This window comes from Coturnix japonica, chromosome 22, assembly GCF_054131305.1.
Source record: "Coturnix japonica strain WE chromosome 22, WE-NBRP24, whole genome shotgun sequence".
NCBI lineage: Eukaryota > Metazoa > Chordata > Aves > Galliformes > Phasianidae > Coturnix > Coturnix japonica.
In genome coordinates this window covers 7099078-7120996 of record NC_140684.1, presented here as the reverse complement: position 1 = coordinate 7120996, position 21919 = coordinate 7099078, and the positions used below count along the sequence as shown (strand labels likewise).

General features: G+C 50.6%; 4 protein-coding genes, 1 long non-coding RNA gene and 1 other non-coding gene across 12 annotated transcripts in view; 2 read left to right on the top strand and 4 right to left on the bottom strand.

Moving 5' to 3' along the window:
* Nucleotides 1–3237, bottom strand: part of AP2B1 (adaptor related protein complex 2 subunit beta 1) — a 60611-nt gene extending 57374 nt beyond the window's left edge. For 2 of the 4 annotated variants that reach the window (XM_085522307.1, XM_085522308.1), the window contains exons 1-2: nucleotides 3183–3237; nucleotides 598–655 (exon numbers count right to left, since the gene is read on the bottom strand). In XM_085522307.1, the coding sequence (XP_085378433.1) occupies nucleotides 598–634 (37 nt within the window). In that variant the 5' untranslated portion in view covers nucleotides 635–655; nucleotides 3183–3237. Of the gene's footprint in view, nucleotides 1–597; nucleotides 656–796; nucleotides 906–3182 lie in introns of those variants that run through there. The other 2 variants (XM_015880627.3, XM_015880629.2) reach the window with 2 other exon arrangements.
* A 164-nt stretch (nucleotides 3238–3401) lies between these two features.
* Nucleotides 3402–6392, top strand: PEX12 (peroxisomal biogenesis factor 12). Its single transcript, XM_015880639.3, has 3 exons — nucleotides 3402–3549; nucleotides 4552–5096; nucleotides 5539–6392. The coding sequence occupies exons 1-3, from the start codon at nucleotides 3424–3426 to the stop codon at nucleotides 5936–5938; spliced, it is 1071 nt and encodes a 356-aa protein (XP_015736125.1). The 5' UTR covers nucleotides 3402–3423; the 3' UTR covers nucleotides 5939–6392.
* Nucleotides 6393–6447: 55 nt separating this feature from the next.
* LOC146757409 (uncharacterized) lies at nucleotides 6448–8622 on the bottom strand. Its single transcript, XR_014936584.1, has 2 exons — nucleotides 8592–8622; nucleotides 6448–6846 (listed from the first exon to the last, which is right to left on the bottom strand). It is a non-coding gene; the product is annotated as an uncharacterized LOC146757409 (long non-coding RNA).
* Nucleotides 7214–21587, top strand: RAD51D (RAD51 paralog D). 4 transcript variants are annotated; one of them, XM_085522336.1, is made up of 14 exons: nucleotides 7679–7802; nucleotides 8140–8228; nucleotides 15064–15249; nucleotides 17505–17649; nucleotides 17977–18077; nucleotides 18201–18262; nucleotides 18407–18525; nucleotides 19155–19236; nucleotides 19336–19470; nucleotides 19769–19864; nucleotides 19990–20080; nucleotides 20329–20399; nucleotides 20540–20707; nucleotides 21170–21587. In XM_085522336.1, the coding sequence occupies exons 5-14, from the start codon at nucleotides 17996–17998 to the stop codon at nucleotides 21245–21247; spliced, it is 984 nt and encodes a 327-aa protein (XP_085378462.1). In that variant the 5' UTR covers nucleotides 7679–7802; nucleotides 8140–8228; nucleotides 15064–15249; nucleotides 17505–17649; nucleotides 17977–17995; the 3' UTR covers nucleotides 21248–21587. The 4 variants fall into 4 exon arrangements, with proteins under 4 accessions (XP_085378463.1, XP_085378462.1, XP_085378461.1 ...); XM_085522337.1 differs by lacking the exon at nucleotides 17505–17649 and having other exon boundaries at nucleotides 7214–7802; nucleotides 15061–15249; XM_085522335.1 differs by lacking the exons at nucleotides 7679–7802; nucleotides 8140–8228; nucleotides 15064–15249; nucleotides 17505–17649 and adding an exon at nucleotides 17701–17774.
* LOC116654261 (Z30 small nucleolar RNA) lies at nucleotides 7367–7464 on the bottom strand. Its single transcript, XR_004309356.1, has one exon. It is a non-coding gene; the product is annotated as a Z30 small nucleolar RNA (small nucleolar RNA).
* Nucleotides 8906–16953, bottom strand: UNC45B (unc-45 myosin chaperone B). Its single transcript, XM_015880634.3, has 20 exons — nucleotides 16745–16953; nucleotides 16449–16610; nucleotides 16104–16140; nucleotides 15452–15627; nucleotides 15025–15114; nucleotides 14601–14768; nucleotides 14314–14482; nucleotides 13980–14150; nucleotides 13581–13752; nucleotides 12866–13166; nucleotides 12639–12733; nucleotides 12307–12448; nucleotides 11811–11951; nucleotides 11284–11411; nucleotides 11116–11182; nucleotides 10901–11014; nucleotides 10679–10794; nucleotides 10105–10222; nucleotides 9862–10017; nucleotides 8906–9560 (listed from the first exon to the last, which is right to left on the bottom strand). Exons 2-20 carry the CDS (start codon nucleotides 16608–16610, stop codon nucleotides 9294–9296), a joined length of 2790 nt encoding a protein of 929 aa, XP_015736120.2. The 5' UTR covers nucleotides 16745–16953; the 3' UTR covers nucleotides 8906–9293.
* Nucleotides 21588–21919: the final 332 nt, after the last annotated feature.

Sequence of the window (21919 nt, the reverse complement as noted above, 5' to 3'; positions counted from 1 at the left end):
GCAAAGCAAGCAGGTAAATGGGTAAAACAGCCTCAGGAACCCCTTCCAGTCTTCAGCTGCTGCTGTTTCTCCCAAGGAAAGGTGGCCACAGCACATATTGTAAAGCCAAGGGAATGTTAAATGCAGCACATGGAAAACAAACGCATTTCACTGCAGTTTTGGAGGATGCAGCAATGGGAAACCACATTACCTATGATGTCAGCTTGAAACAGAGACATATGCAGCTACCTTAAATAGTTCCCAATCACCATAACCCTGTGATGCCCAACCGAACAACCATCCTCAGTCCTGAACTCATTAGCCCATAATGAATTCATTGTTTCTGACTATAATTGCACTCAAATCCTACCGTGCCATTCTCTGATGCTGAAGAAAGCATCAATGTGGGTCAATTAATGCACCACAGATCTGTATATTACAGCAGTTATATCCTTTGCCACCACGTGACCTACTTCTGAAGTTTTTCCCAGGACGACTAAGATGAGAAATAGGGACAGAGCTAACAGAAAAGCACAAGTTCTTCAGCATGCATTTACAAAAGCCACGTAAAAATAGCCCCTGGCCACCTTCAATCCACCATGCTCACTTAACACCAACCTTTTTTATTGGTTGTGAAGTATTTGGAGTCCGTCATGGTTCCAGTTCCTTAAGACACCTGAAAAGAATAATACAAGAATCAGACAGGACGGGAAGCTGACAACAGGCTGAAAAGAAAACCCTCTACCTTTCAGCTCTCTCAAGCTTGAACTTGGCATCTTTCTCCACCAAGATCTCCCATCCCACCTCTGACACTCACATGAGGTTATTATTTCAGTGCTGCACTGCATGTCCGTGGACTGGACCAGCAAGTGCTTCACAGAGAACAGTCCCACCAACACCTCCCTGCTCGTCAGAACCAAATTAGCAATGCATTACATTACAGGGATCGGCCAAACATATGTGGAGATCCATCATTTCATTCCTGCAATTGCCAGCTCTGTGCCAAACACGACTCAAACAATTCTCAAGTACAGGCTGACAAACAAGCATAGGAGTGGGCAGATCTACTGTTTTTGATGAAACACTCTGCAGGGAGCTAAGAATCCATGACCCTAGAAACAACCAAAACATGTTTTCTCCTGTTTTCCCCCATCCTTTTTCTACCTATTGTCCAATTCCTTTCCTCTTAAATGTACCTCTATGACCCTTAAGTGCTACCAGCAAAGCCAGCAAGTAATTTCTCCCCTAAATGCAGCCTGTCTGCCTCTATACTGCTCACAGTGTGCTGGCTCAGCACCAAGAGGATGAGCCCAAGACCCTGCCCAGCTGTGCAACCAGCTTGCTGTTTCTTAACACTTTCCTTCCTCATCCCTTAACCCAAGCCAGCATCTTCTTCCCCCCCCAAAACAACCATCACCCTTAACATGCCTCACAGCACAGCAAGGCAGAGCAGTCACCACCTTGTCCAAGCAGATAACCAACCTGCCCCATCTCATTACCTCTTGTAACTACGAACCCAGCTGAGGTTGAGTGGTGTTGTTGCTGACACAGTCCCTCAAACTGCAGCCCAACTCTAAAGAGCACTTAAGTATTTTCCTCTATGAGAGCGCTCGGCAGGATGCTACAAAGAAGGCAGTGAGCATCACCACGCTGTTCTTGGTTGCATTAAATGCGGATCTGTCAACCAGGAGCACATCTCCCAGCTGAGCTGATCCAGTGTTGCTTTAACAGTGATCAAAAGAGCAGATTATGGAGAAAATCCAGGGGAAAAAAAACCACCACCACCACATACATCATCCCAGTTATATAAAGCCACACATAGGAAAAAACCCTCATTGGATTTTAATAATGACCTTTAAATCCCATAGCGGGACATTCTGCTGGGTTTTTTTCTGACCTCAGATCACATTTAGAAACACAAACAGTGATAAAACCACTCAGGCCCAGCACCTGCCTTCACCACCTCCGTTCAAACAGACAAAAACGAGATTAGACTCAACTCAATAAGCAGCAAACTGCCATACTCAGAGCTGCTTCACACATTGTTAAGAGGCAGCTTGTTAGCAGCGCTGAGTCTGTCTCATGCACTAAGACAACTCCACATGGTTTACAGCAAATATCAGCTGAAGGCCAAACCAAAACAGCCCAGCATTACAAATTGCTGTGCTTTTAAATAACTCAAGAAAATGCCAGCTCCTTGTACGCAAACCTAAATCTGGAAAGACTAAAGAATGTACAACAATGTCACAAATAGCCCCTTATTTTTAGGGAAAATCTAAAGCTGGTCACTCTTTCCTTAAAAGATCCATGTCCAACCACCACCAGCTAAAGCAGAAACAGCTACAAGGAGTCTGAGCAGCAAGAAGCTCCCATTCAACCCCCTGCACCAACAAGAAGGAACAGGAATTTCTCTCTAGCAAAGCTTAATGCTGCTCACACCAATGTGACATTTAAACACGTCAGACCCAATGAGAAAAGAACAGGCAGCACAAGGACAGCATTGCCTGAGCACTCTGCCCACCTGGCATGTGCCAACCTCTGTGGGCAGCAGGAACCCAGACCTCATACCCAGCACCTCCCACAGCTCATCCAACACCCCTCAGCTGCAGGAGCAGCCCTAGACCTCTGAGCAGCTCTCTCTGCTAATTCCTCCATCCCAGACCCACAGTCTCCACCCCTACCCAATACTCCCAACACTCATCAATCCTTCCAGAGCCCCTCCCACTACCTTGCACCCTCCTTCCCAGGCCCACTGTGACCCCCACCTGCAATCACTACCCAGTGTCTCCTCAGTGCCACCACCCCCTCCTAGTAACACCTCCTAATACTTCCTTCCCACTCCATCCATACACCCCCCCCCAGCATCCCCCCACCCTCTCCTAAAACCCCTTCCAGTGTCTCATCAGTGCCCCCACCTGCTCCTATTACCCACCAGTAACACCCCATCTCTCCCATTACCCACCAGTGACACCCCATCTCTCCCATTACCCACCAGTAACACCCCATCTGCTCCCATTACCCCCCAACGACTCCTCCCCCAACCCAGCCCCTCATCCCAGAGCCCCGTTCTCCCATTCCCCCCTCATTACCTCCCATCCCCTCCCCAACCCCCTTCCCAAAGCCTCACCGTTGCCTCCCAGCTCCTCCCATGACCCCCCCAGCCCCCCTTCCATCCCATCCCAACGCCCCCACATCACTCACACCAGGACGGACACACAGACGGACACACCGCTGCGGGGCGGAGGCGGTGGTAGAACCGGAACCGGAAGCGAAAGGAGCAACCGGGAGGACTCGCGATGAACGAGATGAACGCTCTCCCGTCCTAGAGCGGCCTCGCCCCTCCACCATAGAGAGGAGAGGTAAAGAGACGGAGCGCCGCCAAATCGGCCACAGCAACGGGGTGGGAGTCACAGCGCCCCCTTGCGGCGGGGCGGGGAGGGTGTCATGGCGGAGTTGGGCGCGCACCTGACGGCCGAGGCGGCCGGCGATGATCGACCCTCCATCTTCGAGGCGGTGGCCCAGGACAGCCTGATGGCGGCCGTGAAGCCGGCCCTGCTGCACCTGGTTAAGGTAAGGGGCTGAGGAGAACACACCAGGCCTCACGGTAACTGGTGTGGGGCCACAACGGGCCCGGGGTGTGAGCGTCCCTCTGGTGAGGCCGTGCCTTCAGTGCTGTGCTGGGATTTGGGCCCCTCGATACAAGAAATGAAGGATCTGGGACGTGTCCAGAGAGGGACGACAGAGCTGTGAGGGGACTAGAGCACAGTGCTATGGGAACTGGGGTGGTTCAGCCTGGAGGAGGCTCAGGAAACACCTCCAGCTGCATGGAAGGAGGTTGGGGTGAAGCGGGGCTGGCCTCTGCTCTCAGGTAACAGCGATAAGACAAGGGGTGATGGCCTTCAATTGCACCGGAGGAGGCTCAGGTTGGATGGAAGCATTTCTTCTTTGAAAGAGCTGTGAGAATGTGACCCCATTGCAGCCTTTCAATACGTGAAGGGAACTTACACCCAGGAGGGGAGTAAACTCTTGGAAAGGGCTGACAATAGAAGGACACGGGGAAATGGTTTTAAGTTAAAAGAGGGAAGATTTAGGTTGGATGTCAGGGGGAAGTTTTTCACTAGGAGAGTGGTGAGGCCCTGGAACAGGCTGCCCAGGGAGGTTGTGGATGCCCCGTCCTTGGAGGTGTTCAAGGCCAGGTTGGACGGGGCCATGGGCAACCTGATCTAGTAAAGGTGTATGTTTGGTGGCCCTGCCAGGCAGGGGGTTGGAACTACATGATCCTTGAGGTCCCTTCCAACCCGGGTCATTCTGTGATGCAGTGACACAGCTGCCCAGGGACTGGGGAGGGTCTCTGTCCCTGTATGTGCTTCAGAACTGTAGAGATGTGGCACTGAGAGACGTGGTCAGTGGGAATAGTGGGTTGGGTTTGGACTTGGAGACCTGAAAGACCTCTTACAACCATAATGATTCTATGATTCTTATAAGCTACCAGAGCAGTTTTGGCACATGCAGCTTGAAGGCATAACTCACAGCACTCCCAGACCCATCCCCGTTGTGTCTCTTTCAATGCAGGTGCTCGCTGAGTCTAATCCTGCCCGGTACGGCCTCCTGTGGCGCAGGTTTGATGAGATCTACGTCCTTCTGGATTTTCTGCTCCAGCAGCACTACCTGGCCAGGTGCAGTGCCTCCTTTTCTGAAAACTTTTATAGCTTAAAGAGAATACCGACAGGAGATGGCAAACAGCAACCTTTGGCCACTGCTGGCCTGCCAAAGAAGCAGCACTGGAAGTCTCTCCTGTTGTTGATTCTCGTTCCTTACCTAAAAGGAAAGCTAGAGAAGCTTGTGTCCAGCCTTAGGGAAGAAGACGAGTACTCCATCCATCCTCCATCATCCTCCTGGAAGCGTTTCTACCGAGCCTTTCTAGCTGCCTATCCCTTTGTAAACATGGCCTGGGAGGGCTGGTTTCTCATCCAGCAATTGTGCTACATCCTCGGGAAGGCTCAGCATCATTCCCCCTTGCTGCGGCTGGCTGGTGTTCGCCTGGTGAGACTGACTGCAGAGGATATCCAGGCCCTGGAGAAGAAACTGGCTGTAGCAGCCTCAAGTCAAACGCACAGGTATGTCAGCACCTGCATTCCAGAGCGTTATTGACCTTCAAGATTAAGTTTCCTTCTCTCAAAACATGCTCCAGAATGAATATAAGTAGTGAAAATATGGAAACAGGTAGTAGGGATTAGCTTCACAGGATTTAGTGGTAATAAAATTGATTGTTTTGGGGTTTTTTTTACGTTATGTAAAATGATGATCCATGAGAGAAATGATTTGTGGTCCCAGGCCCTTCAATCCAAACTCTTTGAATTTAGCACAGGACCTGAAGCTTTGTTAATGTACAAAGATCTGATTAAAACATCCTAGCAGATATTACACGGGACGTGCTGATGTCACAGCTTAGTGTTAAGCTGTACAAAGCAGTACTTTTCTCCCCAACACTTTGTCAGTTTGCAGATGGACTCATGCATAGTACTGATTATTTCTCTGTATCTTCTCTCTCTGATCCAGCATTAAAACACGAATGCAGTCAGCAGTGAGGAAAGCTTTGGGTGGCATCGCCTTCTCGCTGTCCACCGGCCTGTCCGTGTGTGTGTTCTTCCTCCAGTTCCTGGACTGGTGGTACTCCTCTGAAAACCAAGAAACTATCAAATCTCTGACAGCGCTCCCTACTCCCCCACCCCCCGTGCATCTCGACCACGAGGTGGACTCAGCTCTCTTACCCAAACTGAAGACAGTGTGTCCTCTGTGCCACAAAGTCCGAGTCAATGCCACAGCCCTGTCCACGTCTGGCTTTGTGTTTTGCTACCGTTGTGTGTATAATTATGTGAAGACTCACCAGCGCTGCCCGATCACAGGTTACACCACAGAGCTCCAGCACCTGGTCAAACTGTACTCTCCTGAGAGCTGAAAGAGCTGCCCTGTGCTTCAGAGATCTCTGAAGATAGTGGCTGGGTGGTCAGTGTGGTGTTGCACTGCTGGGCAGCTGAACACTGCTCTCTGACTCCCTCAAAAGAAGGGGAGAAAGTAATGATGGAAAAGGGCTCAAGGGTTGAGCTGCATGTGGAGGTCTGCTCCTACTCACCTCTGAACGACGTCCTTAATTCCCACCAACAGTTCTAACCTAAAACCTCTGACTCTTTATAGAAACAAGAGTTGAAATGTAAGCAGGGATAGAAGATGGAGGATAACTTTTCTCCACCAGGGAGAGAAATGAGAAACCAACTTGAAGCAGCAGCTGTGCCAATCGATGAATTGTTAAATAAGTCTCTGATTCTGTTATCTGCTTTTATAAAGCAAAATTCTTTCTTGATTGAGAACCCAAATAAATTTTCAATGATGAATTACATAAACATTACATTTTATCAGCTTTCCCACTGTGTTATTAATGCCGTAAGGTCTAAAGACAGACAAGAAATCTATTTGTAAAGAACCACCAGCTTTATTAAACCAACCTCTGAATGTACATAGAAACCGTGAGGTCTATGGCCATGACCAAAGCATCCTCAGGGCATGATATTAATACAATTACATCAACATTAACAGCAGCACTGGAGCTGCACAATACATCAGTGTCAAGAAATCGACTTTGCAAATCTTTTTTAGAACTCCCAGCAAAGCTAAGCCATGTTCTTAGAAAATTTAGACACTTAAAAAGAAAGAACCAACAACTGAGTTGCCTTCAACACTTCCTCATCGGAAACCACGTGTCTTCTTGTTAGGAGAGAATCACTGTAACTATACTCCTGCATACATACCCCCACTATAGGTTCCTTCTCCACAAGCAGAGAGAAATGAATATAAAGCTGTCACCAAAACCTGGAAGAGAATAAGAAACTGTGTTACAGTGGCCCCATATCTTTTCTTGTACTTGTTTGATTAGCTCAGCCTCTTCTCCTCCCTAAAAGGGCTGCACTTCATCTCTCTGCAGTCCCATGGATTCAGATCAGCACAGCCCACCCTTAATTCTGAACTATGGAATCAGGTGCCTGTGAAAAGTTATTCTGTTTTCAAAAACAGAAATTAAAGCCCCCTCAGCACCTACCAGGTGCTTTGGGTGTTACTGTTCCTGGGTACCTCAACAGGTACATAAGAACACAGGTATCTTTTACAGGGTCTCATGACATCAGATAAGTCTCTCCATTCTCTCACTGTAAGCTCTGCACTAAACCTGGCACTGCAGCAAGATACACAAATCCAAACAGCTATTTGCACAACTCAGCTTTCAAATCAATATTTTTTCTACTGCTAAAAAATAAACTATGATTTTTTTTTCCTCACTATTTCTTTGTATTTCAAGCAGCAGCAGTTGTTTGCTCTGTAAGATTTTAGCCTAAATAAGCTCAGAGAGAAGATTACGTGATCACGCCCTGGTCAGAGCAAAGACAAAACGTCTCAGCAATACCAGTTCAGAGAATTCTTCACTCATCATTGCTTTGGGTAAATCTGCTTCCATTCAATAAGAACTTTGCTCCCAGGCCAGGAATTAAGATAGAAAAGTTCTGGTTCCAGATGCTTGTTTGCTTCTATAAAAGGAGAAAGGAAGAAAAACAAACAAAAACAGAACACCACCATAGTGGAACTGCTAGTTCAAGGCTTGACGTGATGATTGAACACCTAATGAAGGGCTGTGGCTGGTCCATGCAGCACACATTGCATGTGACCAGCAGGGGTGGACCAAGAGTAATGCATATAAGAGCCAGCGAGGGAAAAGAGCTCATTTGGACCTAGACTGCTGTACAAGGAAGAGCACAGAGATCCCCTTCACTAGTTGGGTGAGTTGGTTTTTCTCTGTCTATAACTCTCTGTATATAAGTGTTTCTCCTCTGTATATAACTGGTGCTCTACCTGCTTGTTATTTATATCCACCCCCCTGGCATAGCAGTGCTGCAGAGGTGCTACTTGGTGCCATCAGTGCGGCTGCTTTCACCTCTTCATAGAGCTTCTGTGTTCAGTTGCATGTGTGACAAAGCCAAGTTGGCCGGGTAACACAGGAAAAAACTCCCCATTTTGCCTTCCTAAATGCCACTGATCAACTAACAAGTGCCTCCTCCTGCACACACACATCCCTTTTATTACTGTCCCTTAATTAAAACTGTATCTCATACACAGGAGTAAAACAGAGAGAAGGAGCTGGCTTATGTTACACTCATCCACAGATGCAGCGCTTTCTATCTCCTTAGCAGTGCTTACAGTTACAGGTAAGAGACTAAAGCATGCTTTGCAGGGAAGAAATGATAGAGTTACCACGAGCTGAGCTGCCAGCAAGGCCCAGCACCGGGGGAACAGCCTGCCATAGAACCTACAATAGCCTTCAATGGCCCGCAGACCTGCCTTCATCCGACCCCTGCATATCTTAATCTAAGCCATCCATCTGCGCTGCAGCTCCCATGTCCTCCATGCACTCATCCCTGCCAGCCAGGCCCTGATTCCTTCCTCTGAGTCCCCCGATCTCCTCCCAAGCCCCACAACTCCCCTGCAGCCCTACCCCGCTCCCCTCAGAGGCCAAGCCAAGCCCGAACCGACCCAAACCAAACCAAACCGAACCGAACCGAACCGCTCACCCACGCTCCATGCTCCCAACAGGAACTCCCCGCCTTGTCCCGCCCCCCGACCGGCTCAATAGCAACACGCGGTTCTACTCACTGACGCAGGAGCTCGCCAATAGGAAGGCGAGTCTGTGCTGCAGCCTAAAGTAAGGCTCTCTTATATGTGTTATGCATGGCCCGAGACCATCTTTTTGCTTGATTAAAGCAAAGCAGCAGAGATTCTACGTGGTGCATTTATTAAGAGCTCATCCCCCACCCTCTCACACTGGCACATTGCTTTAAAATTTGCACATTGCCATTTAAAAACACCCAAAATGAACAACAACAAATAAAAGCACACCATTTATTTTCTGACCATGGGATGTAATTAAACCTGGTGCTGTCGTTGAACCAGGAGCTGTGAGTGCTTGCAGAACTGATCTCATTTCAGCTGATTTTCCGTTCTGCAGCCCATAGAACATCCCCTAAAAGACCAATTCTTTGTGTGGCTGAAACTTCAAGCACTGTCAGCTGAACGGGGGCAATGAATGGGTTTGCACCTAAAGCTCAGATGGGCCCTTCCTAAACTTCTGATGCAAACACCCCCTTTTCCAAACACCAAAGCTCTTCAAGCTCTATTCCTTGCCTTGGCAATGGGGTTCACCTTTCTTCATGTCCTTCACATTTCTCAGTAGGATTTTTTCCTCACCCAGCCCTTTTTTGGTACTTTCCATTTCCTCATGCTCGAGAGAGAGGTTTGATCAGCCCGTAATCCATGCACTTTGTGAGACAATCACGTGCTGCATTAATGACGTGCTGCTTCTTGGGGTCATCTTCTTGCTTGCCAACGAATGTCAGGATCTCCAGGAGCTCTGACTCCACCAGTTTCTGTGCCAGCTCTTTGCTGGCACTGATTAAATTGAAAGCGATGACCAGTCCACGATGCTGCACCTCCATGTTATCATGCAAGCAGAGCCTCTGCAGGATTTCAAGCCACTGGGTGGTCTTTAAGGAGGGGAAACGTTGTTAGTATTGGTCTGAAGATTACCTCAACCAAGTTTTAAGGGTGTAACATTGCATTCCTAACCTTGTTTGATAAAGTATATGCTGGGCTTCACTTGAAGAATACAATAGTGGTTTCATCTCTAAGATGAAGCCTTAGGAGTTGGCTTCAGAAAGGTTGCTTTACTTTCTCTGGGAGCATGCATGCTAAGTTCCTCACTGGACAACTGCTGCACTACGTATTCCTTAAGAGAAGTATTTAAGGCTATGCCTATACCGTTGGTAGTTAGACTTATGGTCTTACCACTTCAGTCATCTTTGAGCAGAGTTTCTTTTGTGCCGCTGTAAGCATGGCCAGGGCTCCTGCTGCTGCTTTCTGGACCTTCTCATCATCCTCACTGCACAGTAACACCACCAGCTTCAGCCGGTCGTTTCCATCAGCCACAAACCGCTCTTGAACCTGAAAAAAAGCCACAGAATCCAGAGACAATGCAGTGTGAATGCATCATCAAGGTGGCCCAGGTGCTGCTGCATGAGATGCTGTTACCTCCTTGCTGACCACCAGGTTGCACATGCATTCTGTGGCTGCCTGTCGGAGTTGGTCGTGGTTCTCAAACATATAGTTTTCAATGTCTGGCAATGCTCCTTCTTTGACTATTTTCATCCTGTGTTGAAAAGGAATCAAAACACATCATGAAATATGATAATCGTAGAATGGTTTGAGTTCAAAGGGACCCCCAGAGGCCATCTGGTCCCACTGCCTGCAGTGCACAGGGACACCCACAGCTCCATCAGTGCTCACAGCCCTCCAGTCTGACCCTGGGGGTCTGCAGGGACTGCCATCATCCCTACTCTCAGCAGCCCATGTGGTGCCTCAGTACCCTCACTGCAAACAACTTCTTCATTACATCCAACCTAAATCTGCCTCTTTCCAGAGGAAAAACACTTCATAGTGGCTATTTTATGAATCTTTTTGTTTAGAGACCTTTATAGCTGTGCCAAAGGCAGCTCAAATTAACCACTCTTCCCAGTCCTATGAGAAAAGCATTGAGGTAAAACTCACGTTCGCTCCTGACAAAGCAGCTGGACAAAGAAGAGGCCCAGAAAGCAGCTGCACTCACCTTAGCTTATCACTTCTTCCTGAGAAATTAGTGAGCCCCAGGAGAGCCTCATAGTTCTGGAGGCCATCTCTCTCAGTGTTCAGCAAGCTGATGAGTGGCCTCACCACTTCATACACCTGAGAACAAGAGGTGTTACTGCTTTTCCAGCTCTCAGATCTTGGCAATTTCCATTTGAAAAACAAAACAAGTGGTTTCTCACTTTTATTTTATTTTAAAACTTACCCTCTCTCCTGGGAACGCCATGTCTGGATTGGAGATAGCAGCAATTTTTGCCAGAGCGTGAGAAGCTTTTATCTTGCCAACGTCTGTGCCTTCCACAGCCAGAGGAATCAGGGCCTAACACACAGGAAAGCATTAAATGCCACCTCCCCTCTCTACAGGATCCCAACAGACATTTAATGCCCATCAGGCTGGGCTGCAGGTAGAAGAGAAATCACCTTTCCACCACCTTGAGCGACAATGGTCCCACGGTCCTTGGGGTCATCACATAACGCAAGGAACACCCTGCAAAAACACAGCATCACTCGCTGGAACAGCAATAACCCACCTCCCTCATGGGACGGGACAAAGGTTCTGCAATTAACTCTACAAAACCCAGCAGTCACCTGGCGATGAGCTCCTTGCTCTGGTCTGTCAGTATGGCACTGTCAGCTTTCACCATGCACGCCAAGGCTGAGACGACGCCGGCTTTCAGCAGCCGCTTCACTCGCTTCACAACAAAATCCTTCTTGTCCTGCAGAGGGGAAGGACATGGCAAATGGATTAGCCCCTAGCAGCTGCCATCCTGCTTGACTACAGTCAAGTCTTATTGGGGAGCAAAGCAATCTCAGCTTCATAGGCTGGGAACTAGGAGACCTGGTGGCTGTGACAATGAATACACCAAAGAATAAATCACAGAATGGGCTGGGAAGCCCTCAATATCATGTAGTTCCATGCCCCCATGTGCTCGTTGCCCCCTGTCAGCTCAGCTGCCCATGGCCCCATCCAGCTTGGCTTTGCGCATCTCCTGGGATGGGGCATCCATAGCTCTTTGGGCAGCCTGTTCATTGCATCACCCCCCTCTGAGGAAAGAGCTTCCACCTAACATCTAAAATCTTCAGACCTGAGCACCTCCTGACCACACAGACCCTACCTTGGGATGCTCCTCAGGCACGTGCTGCTTGGAGAATTTGGCCAGTTGCACCAGCTCTGGGACCAGCTCCTTCGTATCGTAGCTGTTGGTGCAGTTCACCAGCGCAGAAGCCACAGAATACAGGATAGTCTTGTCACTTGTCTGCACAGACAAAGAAAAGTCCTTGTTGAAGTGCTCATTGGTTTATCCACAGGTCAGGGAAAAACTGAAGTTTATGGTCAAATAGTCCCATAAGATGCTGTCAGAACCTTGATGCCTTTGCTTTTCATGTGGTAACACCTACTACAGTTACTGACAGTAAAGGTTAAGAGCAAACTTCTGCTCGTATCTGTTGATAACAAGTTTGGGGTATCTCAGCATCACATGCAAAACCGAACAACTCCTAAACTAAAGGTGAGGGTTTGGGGTCAGAACTGCTCCTGCTTAGGGAGACAATGTTATTCTGGAGAGCCTGATGCTACAAGAGGGATGAGATAACAGTGTAAGGGGGTTTGACCTTGGCTAACTCAAACATGGCTTGCAGGGCTTGCTCATCTTCCACAAAGTCATCTTTCACATCTGCATCAAGGGTCAGATATGCCAGTCCTTCCACAGCCCATTTCCTGGTACGGGCATCTATGCTGGTGTTGCACAACCACCTGGAAGAGAGATATCTACATTTATCTCAGGAGCCAGGACTGATTTCTTTGGAAAGAGAGGAAGGAAGACCATGTGTGCTAAGAACATTTCAGGCTTGAGCCTGCACTTGGATTCTACTACAACTCCCAGTGGGTCCCTCAGGACAAGAAATTCTCTTTCAATAGGACATGAGGGAAAGGTACGACTCACTTTCGGCACTGCTTGGCAAGCTTCTCTGTGGAGCCCTCAGCAAATTGCCGCAGCCCATAATCTGTCCCTCCTGCTGAGCCCAGCTTGCAGAGACCCTGAGGAGGAATCAAATAAGTCATTAAGCCTCCAATGTTGCTGCCCAAATTCAGCCTAATCCCATATCTGAAGTCAAGTCTAAGAGGAAGCATCCAGGGTTAAGGAGGTGACAAAGGGGCTGGTATCCTTACCACTAGGGCTCGGATTTTGATCTTCTCATTCTTGGTCTTCTTGTAGATGTCCTTCAGGAGTGTTATTCCATTAGAGATGATGAAGGTGGCCCGGCTCAGCTTGGTGGAAGCGTGGATGAGGGCTTCCACAGCCACCAGCTGGTCAATCTCCCTCTCAGACCCACACAGGGCAACCATCATCTCCATCACGCCCTTCATGCTAAGTAGCTTGTTGCCCAAGTCAAAGGGCCCTTGCAGAACTCCAGACACCATCTGGATGGCGTGGAGCGTCTTGTCCATGTTCTGTGGGTCGATTTTGCTCCTGCATTGGACAGATAGAGTCAACATACAGTGGTTACTCACCATTCTCATTCCTTTGAGGATCTCTCTGTGGGGTAGGAATGTAGTGAGCAGTTTTGTTTGGCTTGATTTTTGGGCAATGTGAAGCCCAGAGGTGGACTTAATGATCCTTGTGGATCCCTTCCTGCTTGGGATATTCTATGGTTTCTCTGCTGAGCTGAGCACCATTGGCAAAATATATAGATATTAGGGACACAGCCGAGCACAAATTCATGCAAAGATTGCAATCCACCTGGAAGGAGCACATGAGGTTCCATGCTCAAAGATCCTGCAGGATATCAGGCAAATCAAGCAAATCTCAGGCAAAGGCCTCAGTTTGGCATCTAAGAAAGCCCCACTGCTTTCCTTAGCCCTGCAGTGAGCCCACCCCACTCACTTGATGTACTCCTCGCAGATCTCACGGTAGTTGTCACGCTCAGGGTCGCAGCGCAGGTCATCGTAGAGCTTATTGAGGAGGATGGAGGCAGTCAGCTGGGTGTTCTCTGTCAGCGGCAGGCAGCCAGGCATCTCAGGAATCTGGCCCACCACTTTCAGTATCTTTTTTAAGCCTGGAAACAATGAAGTGATACGGCTGCTAGAGGAGAGCGGGCCTGCCCAAAACTCAGGATGCTGTTTGCTGGCTTCTTGCAATGAAACAGGCAGCTCAGTGGCCTATTACTTTATAGCTTAATCACATCATCTTTAGACAAATTATCAAGAAGAAGAACATTCTGCTCACGGGTTTGTGGCATTGAGCACCTCCCAGGCTAGAGCAGGGATGAAAGGAAGGACTCACCATTGTCGATGACAAAAATGGTCCTGCTGTTGTCATGGTCCTTCAGGTCCTTTCTTGGTATGTTCTTGTTGAGGAGGTTGAGAGCTCGGTCTCGTCCCTGCCCGGACACATTCTTACTGACCAACATATCCAGCAAACGCATCGTGATCATCTTCAAGTCTTTTTTAGTATCTATACAGAAGCAAGGCAGCAGCAGCAAGTTAGGAGAAGTTTTCTCTCAAAGCTGGTGAACTCAGTGAATACCATTCAAAGCCATCACATGGCTGCAACATTGGTATTGGAGTTAGAGCAGCAGCTCCCTTGCTTCTACAACAAGACCGAGGGCTACCATTACCTAGCACCAGAGCCTCCTCCTTGCCATGGTGCTCCTCCTTGCCCTGCCCCAGCAAGCAGTCAGTGATGGTCTGCAGGAGGTTGCAGACAGCCAGCGAGATCTCCTCGTTGTCCACCGACATCCACATGCAGATGTTGTCGATGCCCAGGTAATGGAGGATGGCAGTGGCCTGGCCCCAAAAGGAGAGAGCAGAGCTGTTAGTAAAGAGCACGAGTGCACTGTGAACAGGTATGATTTTCCACTCTCCAGGTGCAAGACAACAGCAGTTAACAACCCAAGCTGCTCACCCGAGCTTTATGTCCTGTGCACATGCCTGAAAGTGTCCTCACGGCTGCCAGGATCAGCTCAGCATTTTTGGTTTCTATCAGCTGCAGCAGCAAACTGACCCCGTTGTTCTGGAAAATCCTCTCAGCACCCGCTTCCTCCCGGCCCAGGACTATGAGGTTGTTGGCAGCCTGGGAGGGAGAGAGGGGAGAGGTCAGCAGCACAGCCTCCAGAACACCTCTGGGATATGTTTGGGGTCACCAGCCCTGATTCCAAGCATCTCCTCCAGGTGCACCTGGGGGTCACATTTGATTCTCCCTATTAAAAGAATGGGTCTGAACCTAGAGGGAAACACAGGGAAGGTGGCAGAGATGGACAGGTTGGATCCTACTTTGAATACTTTGGGGCCCACCTTCCCTGAGCACAGGAGTGATGCCAGATTCTCACCTTCTCTCGCTTCTCTTTCTCACTGTTTTCATCCAGCAGGATTTCAAACATCTTCTGCACCCGCATGTCCGTGGAGAACTGAATGCGCAGCTGTGCCAACACAGAGTGTGAGCAGCATCAGAAAAACAAGAAGCAATTTTCCTTTAGCACTTCAAGACAACCACAGTCCCCAAAGGGCAGACAACAAGCTGGATAACAACATGGACATCACTTCCCAGAAAGCAGGTCTGATTGACCAACTTACCCAATGGAATCATGACTCAGTAAGGTTGGAAAAGACCATTAAGATCATCTAGTCAAACCCCAGCCCATTCCCACTATGTTTACAGTTAGAAAAGACCTCTAAGATATCCGAATCCAACCTCACCCCATCCCTCAGAGCCACATCTCCAGGTCCATGAGCCTGGTACTGCTCCCCAGCATTTACCTTCTCCTGGATGTCAGCCCCCAGGCGCCTCAGGGTCTCCTGGAAGTTCTTGTTGCGGGGCTCCATGGTAGCACATTTCTGAGCATCTTTGAATGCTTGGTCCAATTTTCCCAGTTTTTCCAGAGCTTGGCTGCGCCGGTACAAAGCTTTGATATCCGAGGAATTGATATCAATAGCTGGGTAAGGGGATCCAAATGTCAGGACATCAAAGTTTGCTTCCTGAAAACCCCCCATGTAAATTGTCATCTGCTTCAGGTTGGATATTAGGAACAAATCCTTCTTATAAAGAGAGGTGATGCAATGTCACAGGCTGCCCAGGCAGTGGTGGAGTCACCATCCCTGGAGCTGTTCCAGAAAAGAGTCAATATCTCACTGAGGGGCATGGTCTGGATTGATCACAGCCAAGGGTGGATGGTTGGACTGGGTGATCTTAGTGGTCTTATCAGCTTTGATCCAATAATATACAGTGACTACATTTCTTGGAGGCACAGGTATTGTTATCTCAGAGCGAACTGGTACCAAACCAGCACTCCTTTCATACCTTCTCCAGCACTTGTGTGTTAGGGGACACCAAACCATGGGACAGCAGTGCCCCAGAAGCAGATATGAGGGTGGGCTGGAGCAGATGAACACAAACACAGCCCCTCCTTACCTCTAGATGCATCCGAGGCTGCCTTGGCATATTCCTCCTGCAAAACCAAGGGAGCAAAGCAATTCATCAGCAGTGGGACAGTGGAGCACGACCCCATTGCTGGTGCAACTCAAGTTTTGTTCCCATTAATAGGGCACCCTGGTGAAAGCCATAGAAGCCTATGGAGGGCAAGAAGGGAGCTTTGGGTACCATCTCATTGGCAAAGGGAGGAAACGAGGAGAAGTCTGGTATGGGTCAGACAACAGGCAGCAATGGAAAAGCCTGCAGCTCTTTGGGGTTGGGACCACTGCTGAGCCAAACCAGCATGCTCAGCCCTATGGGGACAGAACCCAGAGCTCTCCTCACCTTTTTCAGGTAGCACGTAGCCCGGTTGCGGTACAGCACAGCCTGCAGTGCCCTGTCCTTGTTGAGCTTCATGGCCTGTGTGTAGCTCTGAGCTGCTCTCTCATAGTCGCTGGCTTGAAAATACTTGTTGCCTTCCTCCTTCAGCTGGATGGGATCCTCCATCTGGGGAGCAGAGGGGAGAAAAAAAACAACACTACACATTTTAGGCTGCTGGGGAGTTTTAAGGAAAAACATGAAATTTGTGCCCCTTCTGTTTTGGGCTGCCTGCCGAATAACCCTGAACAAAAGCACCTTACCAGGTTGAAGTGCTCAGCCAAACTGCTCCTCAAGGCTGTGGCTTCTCAGCTGTATACCCACACAGCTACAGATCCGTAGTGACCAATGAATAGAGGTAAAATAACAGAAAAGAGCTCAGAGAGTCCAGACGGCTCAGGGAAGGGCTCACCTCCCACTCCAAGTTTGGGCAAGAGCTGGCAGCTCCTGCTGCGTGTCACTGTCACCTGTCAGCACTGCCTGTCCCCTGTGCTATATGGGGCTGGGGGCCACCGCCACCCAGTGTGGGGGGAGACACTGTGTAAAGGCACACAGCTCTGGGCACAAAGAAGGGATGCTGCTCTCCCACTCACTGCATGGATCGCTGTTATCCATGACCTGCAGAGCTGCATGGGGAATGGAGTGGGAATGGGAGGGCTGTGTGCCATACACAAATCAGTTCACATGGTTGACCCCCGTCCTAGTGCTCAGCGCCTTGTCCCTTTCTATTTAGGGAGGCATGAGACAGCTGCACAGGGACAAGTGGCTCCGTCTGACAGCTGCCAGCACCTTCCAGAACAGCCGTGGAGGGAAAGCACCAGAACCTCCTTTCCTGCATTGCTTCAGCTTAGGTTTAGTGGGTTGTTAGAGTTAGAGTAGTGTGGTCAGGTTGTGGTTGGACTATATGACCTTGAAGGTCTTTTCCACCCTGAGCTATGCTATAGATCTGTGATTACTGAAGAACATCTACTGTACCGTACTGTACCCTATCCCATCCTACACCTTTAATTCCAACATTTATAGACGCTGGAGCATTGCTGACAACTGCACTGATGGCCATTTAGACCAGGCTGGTGCGCAGCATCCCCTACAGACACAGACCAGCTCCCAGCTGTGATTTCCTTCCTATCCAGAAGCAGAGTCACGTTTTTTGGAGGCATCCTTAGGGGTGAGCAGACCGCTAGGGGGGGTGCGGAGCCCGGCAGCCCTTCCGCAGCCCGCAGGAAGCAGGAAGGGGGTTGCTATGGGATGAGGTTCGGTACCGGTGGCACTTTGGGGACCCTTCGGCCACCCGTAGGTGCGGGATACGCGTGGGGCTGCTGGGGAGGGCTCGCTCCGTGGGCACAGTGATGGTTACGTGTGTGCTTTGGGTGGCACTAAAGGCATGGTTGGCTCCATGGGGATGCTGCGGGATGTATGTCCCCACGGTACCCCGTGGTACCCCGTGGGTGCCCATCCCATCTCCCAACAGGTCTCTCTGCTTCCATCCCTGCAGCTCCCTGTCCCACGGTGCCATGGTGGTCCTGCGGGCCGGGCTGTGCCCTGGTCTCACCGAAGAGATGATCCAAGTTCTCAAGGCAAACAACATCAGGACGGGTAACTTGGTGGGGGATGTTGGCTCCTGCCCCTTTGGGGTATCACTGCACATTCCAGCCGTGTATTCCCCATCTGCTGTGCTTGTGGTCAGCATCCAGCTTCTTGTTTCTGTGTCATTCATAGTGGTGGACTTTGTGTCATCAGACCTAGAGGACGTTGCCCAGAACTGTTCCCTGTCTTACAAGGTACCGGGTTATCCCTGAATCCTCCCTAAACCGGGCACTCACAGCTGCTCAGCTCCCTGCTTGGATGGGCTTTGCTGGGGGCCCTTCTGCAGGGCACATTGGTGGCTGTGGGCTTTCTTAGTCCCTCTATAAACTGTCCAACAGGCGCTGGTGGCTGTACGCAGGGTGCTGCTGGCCCAGTTCTCAGCCTTCCCCACCAACGGAGCAGATCTCTACGAGGAGCTCAAGAGCTCCACTGCCATCCTGCCGACCGGCAACCCCAGGTGGGTGCCCAGTGACATGGTGATGCTCCCAGTGCACTCAGCGTTGTCCCATTTGTCTCCAGCGGTTGTCACCAACCCCAGCCCGGCTGTGCCCATTGAGAGCAGAGGTGACTTTTCATGTCATGTGGCTGTGAAGTCAGCTGGTCTCTGTCCCTTGAGGGGTGACACCGCTGTTGTTGTCCTTGCAAGAGCCTGCACATATCTTAGAACTGGCTGTATGTCTCAGTTCTAGACTAGAGAATGTGCTGCCCTCAGTCTTTCCCTTGTAGAGAAGATTATGGATCTGGGAAGGTTTGGAGTTCCCAAGGCTGGGCAAGGAGATCAGTTGCCCTTTGTTGCCCAGGCTTATTTCTCTTCCCGCAGTCTCCTTGTTGGCTTGTTACAGCGGGGTTGCAGAGAAACCCCAGATATTCAAACCTGGCTCCCGGGCTCTTTCCCATCCCAGCATAGTGCTCTTATACTGCAGAGCTGCTGCAGCCCATGGTGTAGAGAGAGTTAGGGTAGGAGGGTGGGAGCAGAGCCCAAGGCTTCTGCCTTTGGGATGTGGATGGTAGGGGCTGGTATGTGGGAGCACTGCCCCCTTTCCATGCGATGCACACTGAGCATCTTGCCTTGTGCTCACCCAACAGCTTGGACCAGCTGCTGGATGCAGGGCTGTACACCGGGGAGGTGACAGAGCTGGCAGGAGCACCAGGCAGTGGGAAGACACAGGTGAGTGGGGCAGGGGGTGACCTGGCCTGGGGCTGGGGACACCAAGGGCTCTTGCTGTGCCACAAGTGGGCAGCTAATGCCTGATCCATGCTGCTCCAGGTGTGCCTCAGCATCACGGCCAGCGTGTCCCTTGGCCTCAGGCAGCACGTCTTCTTCCTTGACTCCACGGGGGGGTTCACTGCCTCCCGCCTCTACCAGATGCTCCAGGCCCGGGTGGAGGACAAGGAAGAGCAGGTGAGTTCTGTGTTTTTCCTGCTCGTGTGGGCATCAGCCCACCTTTGTCCTCATGGGCTGTGCTGGGTCCATTCCTACTGAGACTGGGTGCCAATCTTGGGGGAGAATGGGGGAGCCTGATGCAGTCCCTCACCCACTGATCCTTGAGGTTTGCTCTGCTGTGAGGACAGTGGTGTTCATGGGGTGGGGGTAGATGCAGGAGAAATGAAGGTCCCTGGCTCCATGGTGTGGGCAGGAGGGATGTGGGCGTGCAGTGCATGCAGTGCACATCACAGGGTGACACTGCTCTGTGTCACAGCTGGAGGCCCTGCAGCGGGTGCAGGTGGTCCGTGTGTTCGACATCTACGAGATGCTGCGTGCCCTGCATGAGGTGCGGGACTGCCTATCCCAGCAGGTAAGGCCTCCAAGTCCTTCTCCTTGATGAGCATCACCCCATCCCAGAGATATCCAAGCCTCAGTGCAGCTTTAACACCTCCAAAAAACATTGCTCAGTATTGCACGGTTGATTTTGTTCTACAGGTGGAGAGCTCGGCTGGGCCGCTCAAGGCAGTGCTCATTGATTCAGTGTCAGCCGTGCTGTCCCCGCTGCTGGGCGGCCGGCAGTCGGAGGGTGAGCCCTGAGCTGCTCTGTGGGGTGGGGGGTTGATGGCAATGTGGTGGAATTGGTGTGAAGGTGCTTATGAGCACCGTATCTAAGGCGCACACAAGTCCAGCATCACCAATGGGCTGGTGGGGATGGGTCAATGGTTGGACTTGATATTCTTAGAGGTCTGCTGACCTGAATGATTCTGTGTTTGTACCTCTGGGGGCTGCTCCCTCTGTTTGTGTTGAGCCCCCCAATGCCTGCTCTGCCTCCAGGCTTGGCCATCATGATGCAGCTTGCCCGGGAGCTGAAGACGTTGGCCAAGGAGTTCAGCGTGGCAGTGGTGGTGAGTGCTGCTGTCTGTGGGCCTTCCTGACGTGGTTTAGGGGCCCCTGGTGCAGCTGCATGGGCTGATTAGTTGGAGGGGATGGCATGGTGACACTGAGGAGAAGGAAGAATTTCACAGCCTGTTTGTGTGCATGGCAGGTGACCAACCAGGTGACAAGGGACAGCAGCACTGGAGCTCTCAGGTCAGCCCTTGGCCGCTCCTGGAGCTTCGTGCCCAGCACCCGTGTGCTGCTGCAGGGCAGAGCAGTGCCGTGGGAGGAGGGCACCGCTCCGCACACCGCGTGCTTGGCCAAGTCACCACGCCAGGTGGGTTCTGGTTATGGAGAAGGGAGGTGTGGGTGTGGAGCAGTGGGATGCAGAGTCAGCCCCCCCCCAGGGGGACACACTGCAATGGGAGAGGGGCAGATGTGAACTATGGAGATGGGCACCTGCTGCCAGCACCCTGAGCCCTCCAGTTTATTCTGTTAAGTGAGAGGCGCTGCTTGTAACCCAGGTCAGGGCGTCCCCATGTCCATCTCATTGTCAGGGTGCTCAGACACCTGGGGAGATGTGAACCTGTGCTGAGTAATGGCAATGATGGTGCACCTGGGGACGTCTCAGAGCAAAGCGTGCTTTCAATGCTAAATCACATGCATTCAGCAGACCCACATAAAATGAGGGCATTGGCAGAAAGAAGTCCTCAAGGAGATGAAGCTGGGGGCTGTGGCTTGGGGCAGGTGCAGCTCATGCAGGCTTAGTGGAATTGAGCTCTTCTGTTTCCTGCTGCAGCCAACGGGGATGCAGGTGCAGCTGGATTTTGGCAGTGATGATGTGCAGGAACAGAGGCCAGTGACACCCACACCATGACCCTGATGGGGATGGAAAAACAAATGTCAAGGTCTCGGAGAGCTGCAAAGAAAGCATACAGATGCTGAGCACAGGCTGCCTCTGGGTCCCACAGCACAGAACAGCTCCCGTTCTTCTGCCTGGGTAGCAAACATGCATGGGGTTCCCTGGAGAGCTCTCTCGGCACGTGTGTGGTTGGCATGGGGCAGGCAGGTCCCCTCCTCTGCCACCAGTGGGGCTGTCTCATCCTTGACACTGTCTTGGAATCATATCCTTGCAGTGGTTTTGTTCCCACCTCATAATTGCTGCCTTGGGCAGCCCATGATTTTTCTTGGTTGAGAAATAAAGGTGTTGCACACTGTTACAGTCCAAGGCTGCGATTCAATGAGTGGCAACTTTTGCTTGGCTTCAGATTTCTCAGCATAGGAAGGATGAGTTAGTGAGCAGGGATGCAACAGGCACTGGATGCGATCCCACCACTTTGACAGCCCTGCAGCATTTTAAAGCACCGCTGTGCTGCAAGAAGAGTAAAATACATTTTCAAGTTGTGTTTTTGTGCTTCTCTGGGATTTCCAGGCCTGGGGCTGGTTGTGTTGGGGCACTTTTCCTGTCTGCAGGAACTCACGGGGTGATCCCTATGAGCAGGAGAGCTGTGCTGTGCTATGGTTTTGTCTGTAGCATCTGCTTGCAGTC

Bases quoted from the DNA above. Each gene is read 5' to 3' on its own strand.
- PEX12 (XM_015880639.3), top strand. From the start codon at position 3,424: ATGGCGGAGTTGGGCGCGCACCTGACGGCCGAGGCGGCCGGCGATGAT. The intron at 3,550-4,551 runs GTAAGGGGCTGA...CTTTCAATGCAG, and splicing joins CCCTGCTGCACCTGGTTAAG to GTGCTCGCTGAGTCTAATCC. The intron at 5,097-5,538 runs GTATGTCAGCAC...TCTCTGATCCAG, and splicing joins GCCTCAAGTCAAACGCACAG to CATTAAAACACGAATGCAGT.
- UNC45B (XM_015880634.3), bottom strand. From the start codon at position 16,610: ATGGAGGATCCCATCCAGCTGAAGGAGGAAGGCAACAAGTATTTTCAA. The intron at 14,483-14,600 runs GTGAGCAGCTTG...TTTTGGGGCCAG, and splicing joins GCACAGGACATAAAGCTCGG to GCCACTGCCATCCTCCATTA. The intron at 11,412-11,810 runs GTAGGGTCTGTG...TCCCCTCTGCAG, and splicing joins TGCCTGAGGAGCATCCCAAG to GACAAGAAGGATTTTGTTGT.
- RAD51D (XM_085522337.1), top strand. From the start codon at position 17,996: ATGGTGGTCCTGCGGGCCGGGCTGTGCCCTGGTCTCACCGAAGAGATG. The intron at 20,400-20,539 runs GTGAGTGCTGCT...TGTGCATGGCAG, and splicing joins AGTTCAGCGTGGCAGTGGTG to GTGACCAACCAGGTGACAAG. The intron at 20,708-21,169 runs GTGGGTTCTGGT...TTCCTGCTGCAG, and splicing joins TGGCCAAGTCACCACGCCAG to CCAACGGGGATGCAGGTGCA.